The 12,696-nt window shown below is 42.5% G+C and overlaps 1 protein-coding gene across 5 annotated transcripts in view; it reads left to right on the top strand.

Annotated features, from left to right (window-relative positions):
- Nucleotides 1-12,696, top strand: part of GRK5 (G protein-coupled receptor kinase 5) — a 232,592-nt gene that overhangs the window by 181,816 nt on the left and 38,080 nt on the right. For 3 of the 5 annotated variants that reach the window (XM_032780769.2, XM_032780766.2, XM_032780767.2), the window contains 5 exons: nucleotides 1,967-2,067; nucleotides 5,340-5,432; nucleotides 9,094-9,157; nucleotides 10,297-10,437; nucleotides 12,138-12,328. In XM_032780769.2, the coding sequence (XP_032636660.1) occupies nucleotides 1,967-2,067; nucleotides 5,340-5,432; nucleotides 9,094-9,157; nucleotides 10,297-10,437; nucleotides 12,138-12,328 (590 nt within the window). Of the gene's footprint in view, nucleotides 1-1,966; nucleotides 2,068-5,335; nucleotides 5,433-9,093; nucleotides 9,158-10,296; nucleotides 10,438-12,137; nucleotides 12,329-12,696 lie in introns of all 5 variants that reach the window. The other 2 variants (XM_032780768.2, XM_075072511.1) reach the window with 2 other exon arrangements.

The raw sequence follows: 12,696 nt of genomic DNA, 5'->3' as shown, positions 1-12,696 counted from the left end.
CACACACAATCTATATTTAGGCACCTAAATAAGTGTCTTGATTTCTCATGGTGCTCTGCACCCCTCAGTTCCCATTGCCTCCAGTGAGCAATGATGATGAGAAAATTTGGGCTTAGCCTCCTTGTACCTTAGTTTCCTGATCTATTCAATGAGTACAGTAATACTGCCTACCTCCCAGGGTATCTTGAGACTTACTTAGTTGGTTGTAGTGCACTTTGAGGTCCTTTGATGAAGTCTGAGGTCATTATTTAGAAGTTCTTTTGTTCAGTTAAAATGTTCATATCATGTCAATGGGCCCTGCTTGTAGCACTTGGTCCTATTCGGTGTCACCTTGCAAGCCTCGTCTTTTGTCCCTCAGTTGGCAGTGCTGGAAATGTTGTAGAGACAGTAAGCTCCAGCTCAGGTGAAAATGCACCTCATGTTGCTCTCCAGAGAAACCCTGTGGCTGAGTTGAGTGGTGATAATGACCTTTACAGGGCATTCCACCCAACCTTCTTGGGCTAGAGATATGGAGGGAAGGAGGAAATCTTCCACCGAAGACAAAAACATCAAGCATGTTCTACTGATTTTATTAAAATGCTAAACTCTGAGCCTCCAGTGCCCAATACTGTAGACTGTAGCCCTGTTTAAAAATACTCCAGCAGAGCACAGAATATGCTTCCCTGTTGTAATCAGAAACGTATTCTCATTTCAGCAGAGAAAAATAGAAAGATTTCATTCGGCTTCCACCAAGCTGGGGATTTGCTCCTACTTACTCCTGTCCCCTTCTCCTTTGCCCCCGTCATTTGCTCAATTATCACTGCAATTTATTATGATATTTGTCAGGATATCACAAACCAAGCGTGAGCTACCCAGACCATCTGGTCAGAAGCGAGTAATTAACTGCTGTGATCCTCCCACTCAGCACCATCTGGAGGTCATGCTCATGAATGAAAAGTTTTTCTTTACAAAGTGTTACAGCTCCTCCTGCATGTGTATTGAGGGGGTTTGATTGATTCATATGGCTGGGCTCTCAAAGGAGCAGAAGAAGGGTAGGTGCTTAAATCCCACTGATTTGAATAGGGAAGGGACGATCTTCGTGTAAATAAGCATAAGACCCAAATAAGAATGTGAATGAAATATAGCTATCATAATAGCTAAAGAGCGATGGCTAGATTTCATTCAAATGTTATAATTACACAGTTTTCTTAGGAATGTGAAAATGTCTCTAAAACAAGTCACAATTTGGTGATCTTCCAGGCACATTGCAAAAGACATCTGTTTGACAGGGATTTCACAGAGCACTGAAGATATGTTTCCAACAGCAATGAAGGGATGGAAAGGAGTTTTCGTAGGTAGTTGGCTGAGAGAATTCCTGTCTGAAATGATTATTTTAATGCTGCTGAGATTTGATTGTACTACTAATTATGTTTGGGTGCCCAGAGCCACGTATAAGTGTCTTTTTAATATTATGTAAATCTGCATAAATAAATAAAATACATTCTCTCTGCTCTTGGTTTATGTTGAGCTCCTGCTGGGAAAAAATGGATTCTTTTAGACAACACAAAGAAGCATCAATGAGATGAAAACACTGGGAGAATTCTCTTTTGTTTTAAAGAATGAAGGACTAGTCCCTATGCAGTTCAGTATAGCAGATTTTTCATGGGATGTAAAATGTGGTCTGTGAACTGATAGAATTGTCAGGCCAGCATCTTTTGCATATCATGGAGATCAAGAAGAGGTGACGGTATAGAAGAGTGCATGAAAGGTTATTGCATTGTGTGGGGGTACAGTGGAGCACAGAGCAAATTACTACAGTATTATACTTTTCTGCAGCACGACTCAGTTCTCAATTGCTCTTACACAACCCTTGGAGCTGAATTAAGAGTGGCCAAGAGTTTGGCTAATGAACGTGGCTTAATGTGCTAGCAGGGAATTGGTTGCGCCTTAGAACAAAGATAACATTGCTCCTTTTGTCTTTCCCTAGTCCCCAGTTTATGTTGCAGAAGTCAGTCAAGATCTTGTCCAGCAGACTGAGGAAAAACTCGAAATCAGCCCCTGCAAAGAGCTGTTTTCTCACTGTGCAAAGTAAGTATAACTTGACTTCCAAAGATCACACTGTTGCAGTGGTCAGACTTGTAAAAGACCATGTATGACAAGGGGAGAAATTTTAATTTGAATCTGCAGCTTGCGTTTTCTTAAGTTTACATTCATACTCTCAGACAAATAACTGACAAGTGATGAAATTGCTTCATCTGTATAAAATATAGAAAATATTTCCCTTCCACTATGCAGACTACATACAGGAACTTAGTGTTTCAGGTATTTGACAGAATGTACTAGCCAAGTGAACCAGCCCTAGACTTCATGCTGTGTGAAAAGAGGTACAATGATAATGAATCCAAAGAAAACATCTCTGTTTCAAAGTGAATAAAAATTAAGTGGTTATGCAGTCCATTTAGACAGAGGAATGTGCAAACGTTGCCTGCATGGCTTTTCCTGAAAACCTTCAACAAAAGGATGGAGATTTTAAAAAAAATAATACCATCAGTCTGTCTATGAAGTTGAAATGTATGTGCACAATTTAATCTTTTTGTCTGGGAAAAGGCTTATCAGTTTTGCAGAGGTGAAGCAATTGTGCTATTGTGTCCTAAAGTTCCCAGTATGCAATTTGCATTCGCAAACACTGATCCTAGTATGTGTAATGCCAGTAGATCAGAAACCAACAAAAATACAAAGAGAGGGGAAACATCTAAAACAGGCCCATGTGGTCTTTGGCTGAGCACATTTTGTTTTCCCTAGATGATGTAATGGGGATTTGTAGAATGTGCTCTGGTGTCATTCACGGATTTGGCTCCTGTTATTGACCTTTTCTGCTTTCAGCTTTGCTTTGCATTGGGGAAAAGTGCGGATTACTTCTGGCCCTCCATTAGAACAAACTGGTTTACTTGCACTGGTCTCGTGTCCATTGAGATATTAATATTAACTTATCCCAGTTGAGTGCAGGAGTCCTGACGATGACAAAGGCAGAGCTGTGCTTGACGTAAAAAACCTGACGTCGGTTTCCGTTTCTGAAATCAATTTTACTGTCAAATGTATTTTGTTGATGCTGACAACGGGAACAAAAAAGCAAATAACTGGTGAAAGGCAGTCATTGTTTGTTACAATGTGTGAAGCTTTTAATTACTAGATGGCTAGCTGTGGACACCACTGAGCTGAGTTCTGTATTCAGAAGAGTTTGAGATAACTGGCTAATTTATCTGTTTCAGTTCATAAATGGTTATGAAACCTCATTCATAAAAATGCTGATCATTTCACATGAACTGGAATGGGCTCAAAATAAAGTTTTAAAAACTTGCTGTTGGTGTTTGCTAAATGTATTGCACCATGTTAATTTTGGAAGCACGCATAGTCAAACCCAGACGGGGAAAGGACACATACAAATGTGATGTTTGCCTGCCTTTATGTGCTGTAGCAAGGATTTATTTCAAATACAGCTCCATGAATAAGACAGATCCGCAGGAGAAATATATATGTTTGCATGTGTTTCTCTTGTTTTGTTTTTTAATAGCTACTGTGGCATGTACCACTGTTATCTTGTTGGGTCTAGCTGTGGTTTTGGTTTTTTTTTCTTTTTGGTAGTAACCCGCTTATGTTGAGATTTTCTTCTGTAAACTACACTTCTGAGAAAACTATTTCCTGTCATTGAGACATATACCACATGACCTGTGTGTCCTATCAAAACTAACCAAGACAACTTGAATTGGAATTTTGAATGTAAAATACTGACAACTAACTGCTCATTCACAATCCACAGAACAAGAATTACTAGGAAATAATTTCAAACAACCAGCAGATTCCAGAAAATTAAAAATGGCCCATGGGCAATTAACAAATGGAGAAAAGCTAAATTCAAGAGATACATTATTAACAATGAATCATTTGCTCAGCTCTAGAACCATATCGGTTAGATAACAAAAAGACCTGGTCCCAAAGCACAATTGTTCCTCAATGGGAAATACCACAGAAATGTTTACTTTCTCTCAGAACTGCGTTCTACTTAGAGAGGTACTTGTGTGATGTCTTCATCACTGGCAGGTTTATACCAGTACTTGTCTGGATGTCATGTTCTGTCTCTGAAAAGCGTTTCTAAATTAAAGTGTATTGGGCTAGAAAGCCTTCAATACCTTCCATTGCACTGGTTGGTCACAAGGTAAGACTAGTTCCAGCAGGCTAGCCAATCAGGAGACCATGAGCTATCAGAGGAGCCCTGACTGACTAATTTTAGACTGTATATAATTAGATGCCTCCTTTTCCTTCATGTAACTCTGGGCCACTGTGATGTGACTCTGAGACCAGGGGAGAGCAACTCTCATTTCTTATGCTGTGTGTCTTCCACTCTGGGCTAAGCAGTACTACCTCCCCTCCCCCCATGGCATCCCAGCAGAGGCACTAGCACACCAATCAGCAGGGACCTGAAAGTACAGATCAGCAACCAGCTATACAGCAGCAGACCCTGCACGTCAATGCCTGAGGCCTGTCTCATCTTATTTCTCTCAGCCCTGCCCCTCAGACAGTCTGACAGGACTTCTCTCTGCCTCTGGCCACTTGCTGCCTATCACACAATAATTCTCCGGCACATTTTCACTGGCTTTCTACCAAAGCTTTGCATCCACAACATGACCATCCACAGGCCCCTTCCTGACACAGGCCCACATCCACAGGGCCATCCTTACTTTCTTCCTTTTCTTCATTCCACTAGCAACATAGCTGTTGGGCAGGGTCCTTTGGCTTAATTCAGTAATGTTTTTCTTTTTTGGGGCCAAAAGCGTGAATTATGACTGACTCCTTTGCTTTAGCTAACAGCATCCCTGATGGTCACTCGATAACTGAGATGTCGTGCCAGAAAGTTTGAGTCCAGATCTGAACATTCCCCAAAATTCAGGAAGACTGACTCCAAAGGGGTTTGGTTTGGCCCCCTCCTGAATTTATTAACTGTCCTAGTAGCTAAGAGCCTAATCCATTGCCTTCAACAGACTTTGGATCAAGACCTACGTGCCCCCCTAGATGTGACCTCACTGTTAGCTAGCATTATTACTGGCTCTTGATGCCAGCCAGCTGAAGAGGTTCAGAACTAGTGCCACTGTCAACGTGGTGCCACACTAGTACCACACATGGTGAGGTACTGTGTACATGGCACATTGTTTCATTGTAGCTCCTACTGATTAAAACCATGAATAAAACAAGATGGAAATAAATAAAGCAACATTGCTTTAGAGCAAGACTGGAATTTCTTTTTTTTTTCTTTTTTCCAAGTTCAGGATTATAAAATGCTTATATATCTTTTTCATCTGAGACAGATCTGTCCTTGACTACCTAAGTGGAGAGCCATTTCAAGAATACCTAAACAGCATGTACTTTGATAGGTTTCTGCAGTGGAAGTGGTTGGAAAGGTAAGCACTGCTCTTTATATATATATATGTTCAGTTTCTATGCAAAACTATGCAGTCTGTCAAAAAAGCATGCATTGCTCCCACTGGTTTTTAAATAAAAAGCAGAATTTGGCCCTATCTTTGAGTTACGAACTATCTTAGAATGTAAAATTACAAGGGATGAGATGAGGAATGGAGGAAGTGTCATAAATTATTGTAGTGAGAATTTACCTGACCATCCAGGCATTTAGTAGACCTCCCCTCCCATTGGCTTTCCCTCTGACCTCCTAGACTCCATATAACAGCTCTCAGATTTTGCCCTTCTCCGTTCTCTCTGTTCCCCTTCACAAAGACCCATTATGCCATGCTCTCTGCTCCCCTGTGCTGTGCTTCAGGATTTCCATTCTTCTCAGAAAGGCTTCCCCAAGCTTCGTATTTGGTCATAAGTGCCCATTGTTAGAAGGGTCAAAAAGCACATTGAGGATTTGTCCTACAGAACGAAACCAGATAAGAATCAAACTTATCTCGGTGGTAGATCCCATTTCACCCACTTGCTGAGCCCGCCAACCATGAACCAGCCTATGCCAACTATAGCCAAGATAGCAGTGGTCCTCCTTGTTTGAGCACAGACTCAGGAATAATCTCCTTCCCTTCCCTCTACTCTCTAGAATACCACTTTCCTCAAGATAGTGAGGATATGTCTACACTACAATGATACTGTGGCATAGCTGCAGCACTGTAGCCATGCCGCTGTGGCGCTGTAGTGTAGACGCTTCTTACGTTGACGGAAGGGGTTTCTCCATTGATGAAGGTAAGCCACCTCTCCGAGAAGCGGTAGCTAAGTCTGTGGAACAATTCTTCTGCTGATCTTGCTGCATCTACAGTAGGCTGACCCAAGTATTTTGCTCAGGGTATGTAATTTTTCACAGCCTTGAGTGATGTAGCTAAGTTTATTTAATATTTAGGTGTAGACCAGGATATAGAGAAGTCGTGGGCCACAGATAACACTTTGGGAAGCCACATTGTAGAATGTGGGTTGTGCAACATAGACCTATAGGATGAGATTTTCAGGGCTGCTGGAAGAATTTGGACACCCAATTCCCATTAAAATTAATGGGAGCTGGGTATCCAAATTTACTTATGTGGCTTAAAAAATCTCTGCCCTAATAGTTACTGTGCTCCCTGTCACTAAAAGTTATTCATTGCAAGCAAATAGATGTTTGCATCCTGTTACAAATATTTTTAAATGACTCACGTTAGCAGTTACATCCCACCTGCATGTGTTTGTGATGTGAAGATTTAGATATGCATCGAGTTTCCAGTTTTCACATTTGCAAACAGCATGATAAGCAATGCTAAATCAGATTCTGCTTGCTAGAAAAGTTAATAATAAAACAGAAAAACAACCTAGATATGGCTAGTGTGTTGTAGTGTTTAATTTCCAGTACACTGGGTACTATTTGAAAAAAAAAAAAAAAAACACTGCAATTTGAGCCATCCCTTTGCATAGCTAACCTTTGAACGCTCATGACCAAGACAGAGCTATGATAACTTTTTGGAGGACCCGCTATTTCTGTTTTTATAAAACAAAGGAAAATACAGCATGTTTGTCCTAGAGCCAGAATTGTTAGGTACACATTTCCAGGCATACTTCATTTTCAGGAATCTTTAGGGGCTTTGACTTGCCAAGACAAAGAAACGTGTATTCTTTGTTGGCTGGTGCCACAGTGAATTGGTGCTGCTGGCTAATGGTGACTGTCACTCTGAGTTAAAGGAATTCCACACTTTCCACAAACTGAATTACAAGAGAAGATTTAGGGCCAGAGTCTCAGCTTGTGTAAATCAACATAATTCAGATGAAATCAACAGAGCTGTGTCAATGGCACCAGCTAAATAGCTAGCTCGTAAAATTAAATACCATTTGGCTGATGGTCAGTCGTTTCAGGTCAGTACATGCCATATTCCACATGAAAACCACAGCATCCAGTGTTCACTGTTATGCTCTATTTTCTTTCTTCCACTCAAATTGAAAAAGATCAGATGTTTCCTATCAAGTCTGACCTTTTTCAGTCTACTGTCACATCTAGGATTTGGAATTTTGTCAAATGCATTGAAGATTTTTATTCCCCCCTTCACCCCCCGCCCCTTAAAAATAAACTTGACAAGACATCAGATGAGCCCACTCAGCTTAGGAAGCTGAAGAGCGCTTTCCAGCATTAAACAAAGACAACTTCACAAGCATGGAATGATTAACAGCTCGTTCTGACAGCCTGTTGGCTTCAACAGAACAGTTAAACCCTCAGTTTATTCCAGGGACACTGGCAAGTATGTAGTTATCACGGTTAATTTGCTTTCAACCCTACTAGTGTTTGCAATATTTTCTTAGAAGCTTGAAAATAACATTTTCCCCATCCAGTTTGGTCCATTCCCATTTCATTTATATAAGGTTTCCTTCTCCCTCCCTCACCCTTGTTGGTTTTTTTTTTTAAATAGAGCACAAATGAACATGGCTCACCTTAATGTTTACTTCCTTTGTTATCCTCAGCCACATCCTTGTATTGGTCTCACAGCTATGCTATTTAACTTGTGCTCACTTGACTGCCCTTCAGCAGCAAAACAAAGCTACTATAGGGTTCATATGAATATTCATTAGCAGTCGCTTTTAATATAGTTTTATTTCATGCCTTAGTGACAGAGTGGTGGTTTAAAAAGTAAGATATTTGAAATCAAATGTTCTCCAGCAAATTATAAAAATGTAAGGGAGGTAAATGTTAGAATTAGGGTTGGAGGCCTGACTTTCATGGAAAAATTGTATAACATTTAATAGAGATGAAGGTCTATAGACGTTATTCTAAAATAATTATAGAAACAGGCCTGAATGGAAAACCAGTCTGCAGATTATAAGCTCCTTGGGGCAGGGACTAATTTTTTGGCCTGTGTTTGCACAGCGCCTAGCACAGTGGGGTCCTGGTCTATGACCTAGGTGCTGTGGTGATACAAATAATAAATAACAACAGGCTTTCATGACAACTACATGAGACTGAGTTGGGCCAGTCTAAATTACAAATATGGCTGCTCAATTCCCTCTTCCTTGCCCATTCCATTCCTGCCTTCCCTCACGAAATCCCACTGCAATGGGACACAGAAGAAGTCCCTGAGAAGCTTGGCTGCATGACACAAAGGGGACACAGGCTTCCTATCAGTCCAGTGAGCCTGAAGGATTTCCACCTCAGGTAAGGCACTCTGTGCCCATGAAGGAAGGGGCAAGATTTGACCCTTAATAGATACCTGAGAATTATCAGATGGTTCATAGAATGATTGTGTCTTTTCAAACTCTTCTGACTCCTGATGTTTTTTTTTAAAAAATTCCATATGATGGAAAGTCAGGTCCCCATTTAGTCCTAAGACTCTGTCAGAAATTGTGCTGCACACCAGTGACTCACTAATGTGTTGTATTTTATTACAGCTTAATATGTTGGAATTGAAAAGTTCAAGCCATACATAGTATTGCAGTAATGTGATTACATAATTGTATAGTCTATTAGATAATGTGATTACCTTGACATAATATGATTCTACAATATCTAGCTATTTTGCTCTTTCGAAAGTATGATCTGAAATAAATAAATCTTAGAGAGTGCATTAAATGTAGAGTTTCTTTTTATATTTCCTTTTCTTTCAGGCAACCAGTAACGAAAAACACATTTAGGCAGTACAGGGTACTAGGAAAAGGTGGTTTTGGGGAGGTGAGTAATTCTGAAAGCTTCTGTTAAGAATGTTTCTCACCTCACAGGCACTGCAGGTTAAAAGAAATCTTTTTCATAAGAAAGAGGATGGTTTTAACCACTCAATTGCTGACAGTTTTCTGTTAACATTTCATAAGCTTATAACCCTCAAGGGTCACCTACAGAAATGACTCTTTTGTTTTGTCTGTTAGTTACTTTTGAATCATGCTCACACCGTTATTATCTGTATCACAATAGCAACTGGAGGCCTCTGCTTAGATCAGGGCACAGTCTAAAAGCACAGTATGAAACAGGGCCCTGCCCTGAGTGTGTCTAATCTAAGGGTTCATCTACACAGCAAAAAAACCCTGCGTCAGTGAGTCTCACTGACTCGGATTCGCACGGTGGTGCTAAAAATAGCCATGCAGATGTTCAGCTCTGGCTGGAGCCGGGGCTCTGAAACCCAGCAAGGGTCTCCGAGCCTGGGCTCAAAGCTTGAACGTTTACACTGCTCTTTTTAACCTTGCAGTGTGAGCCCAAGTCAGTTAACCCAGGCTCTGAAGCTTGCTGCCAGGTTAATCTTTCTGCTGTGTAGACATACCCTATGGGCTGGTCTACACTGGGGGGGCGGGGGGGGCATTTTTCACGTAGCTGAAGTTGAAGTATCTTTAGTTCAACTTACCTGGCCGTCCTCGCTGCGGCAAGTCAACCGCCATGGCTCCCCCGTCGACTCCGCCTACTCCTCCTGCTGAGGTGGAGCATGGGCGTTGATTCTGGGATCGATTTATCATATCTAGACAAGACGCGATAAATCGATCCCCAGTAGATCAATTACTACCGCCGATGGGCAGATAGTGTAGACATGGCCTAAGTAGACGAAAGAGACAAAGGATGGGAGTGGAAACAGGCATAGAAAGGTGAAGTGACTACACTAAATTTACCCAGCAGGTCAGTTTCAGAATCAGGGCAAGTATCCATACCCAACTCTGGATGCCCTGTCCTGTGCCCTACGCAGTGGGCCACACTGCCTCTCACACCATTAGCAAGCCCTTAAAAAAGCCTGCAGACAAATCAGGCAGCAAAGTACTGAACTTTATAGATCAAGAGTATTTTCTTTAAGCTACCCAAGTAATCATTTTCCCCTTCTCTTTAATTTTTAGGTCTGTGCTTGCCAAGTCCGAGCAACAGGGAAAATGTATGCCTGCAAAAGATTAGAGAAGAAGAGAATAAAAAAGAGGAAAGGCGAATCCATGGCATTAAATGAAAAGCAGATTTTAGAAAAAGTCAATAGTCAATTTGTAGTGAGTATTGAATTGAGTCCCTGTGCATAATTCTTGTTGACTTCAGTACCTCCAATTGGCTTCATGGTACTTCTAGTGGCAGCGGAAGCTGGCCCACTGTATAATGTTTACTCAGTTTACCTGAGCCCTTCTCTTTTCCATTCAGCTGACTCTAGTTTTACCTGCAGCATGTGAGAGATGTGCACCAAATGTGGTGGCTACTTCTGTTTAGGGAATTTAAAATGTTTACTCTTTGCAGTCTCCAGTTGTATTGGGATTGCGTCAGGCTGAGCTATTTTTATCCCCAGTGATTACCTGATTTCCCAATACCTGGGTGAGAGAGGGATTTGGATGAGAACGAGCTGGCTGAGGCTCAGCCCAGTAAGACTGAGATGATGGGGCTTGGTTAGCAGGAAGCATCTAGTCAATATGATGGGCCTGGTCTGTTCTGTAGGGTTGCTAACCCTCCCAGATTGGCCAGGAATCTCCCGGAATTGGCCTCAATCTCCTGGTTGCTACTGAAAGCAATCAGGGAGATTTTAATAGGCCAAAAGTCTGGTCAGCAGCGCAGTGAGGCTTAGGCAAGCTCCCTACCTGCCCTGGCTCCACACGGCTTCCAGAAACGGCCAGCATGTCTAGGTCCTAGGCTCGGGGCAGCCAGGAGGTCTCTGCACGCTGCCCTTGTCCCAAGAGCCACCTCTGCAGCTCCCATTGGTTGCAGTTCCCAGCCACTTGGCAACCGCAACCAATGGGAGCTGCAGGGGCGGTGCCTGAAGGGAGGGGAAGCACACAGAGTCACTTGGCCGTGCCTGAGCCTGCAGGGACATGCTGCCTCTTCCAGGAGCCGCCTGAGGTAAGCACTGCCAGAGCCCTCACCCGCTCCCACATCCCAACCCTGTGCTCCAGCCCTCAGCCCCCTCTCGCACCCAAACTCCCTCCCAGATCCCAAACCCTGAACATCCTCCTGCACCCCAACCCCCTGCCCCAGGCTCAGCCCAGAGCCTCCTCACACACTCTGAACCCCTCGGCTCCAGTCCAGAGCCCACACCCCTTCCCGCACCTCAACCCCCTGCCCCAGCCCGGTGAAAGTGAGTGAGGCTGGGAGAGAGTCAGCGACAGAGGGAGGGAGGATGGAGTGAGCAGAGATGGGGCCTCAGATCAGTGGTGGGACAAGGGTATGGCCTCGGGGAGGAGGAGGGGCAAGGCTGTTTGAGTTTGTGCGATTTGACAGTCAACAGCCCTACTGTCCTGTGACTGAGAATATGTCTACATAGATTTTGGAGCAAGCGGGAGCAAGCCTCCCAGCATGGGTTGACAGACTCAGGCCACCAGGGCTCTTGCTAGTGCTCCAAAAATAGCTGTAGAGACAGTGTTTTGAAGTTGTGACTAAGGCTCTGAACCGTAAGGAGGGGATTGGGCCTCAGAGCTGGAGCTCCAGCCAGAGCCGCAACTGCAAAGTACGGCCTACACAGCTATTTTTACAGCACCAGCTTGAGCCCCAGAGGATTCAAAACATCAGTCCATAATATTCTAATTGCTGGGGTTTTTTTGTGGTTTTGTAAAACAATCTTGATGTTGCAAGAAGGCTCATATCTTCTCCTCACTTTGCTTTGCTTACAACACACTGTTGTCAAACTTTGTCACTTTTAATGTACAAAAGTTAGCAATGCAACACACCTTATGACAGAACTGTGAGTGCTATTTTACAAATATCTTTCTAGGTTAACTTAGCCTATGCCTATGAAACAAAAGATGCACTGTGTTTAGTTCTGACTATAATGAATGGGGGTGACTTGAAGTTCCACATCTACAACATGGGAAACCCAGGCTTTGAGGAGGAGAGAGCTTTGTTTTATGCAGCAGAGATTCTTTGTGGCTTGGAAGACCTGCATAGAGAAAACACGGTATACAGGTAAGCTTTTCTCAGTGTCTTGGGATATTCATCAGGTGAAGCTTGAATTGTAGGGCCTATTTCAGTGCAATGCATCCTAGATGCTTATGCGGTGTCTCAGATTTCTCATAGCTTTGGAGGAATACAGTAAGACTCAGTAATAATGGAAGGAAGCAGTAGTTTTACTGAACACATTCTGTCTAGATGATATAAAATGTACTATATAGAACTGACTAAAGCTCCCAAAATCCTACTTGCATGTATAAAACCTAGACAGATTCTGTAGGAGTTAAGTATCAGAGGGGTAGCCGTGTTAGTCTGGATCTGTAAAAGCAGCAAAGAATCCTATGGCACCTTATAGACTAACAGACATTTTGGAGCATGAACTT

This window comes from Chelonoidis abingdonii, chromosome 15 (genome assembly GCF_003597395.2).
Source record: "Chelonoidis abingdonii isolate Lonesome George chromosome 15, CheloAbing_2.0, whole genome shotgun sequence".
Classification (NCBI taxonomy): Eukaryota; Metazoa; Chordata; order Testudines; family Testudinidae; genus Chelonoidis; species Chelonoidis abingdonii.
The sequence above is the reverse complement of the archived record's forward strand: the minus strand, read 5'-3'. Positions and strand labels throughout refer to the sequence as shown.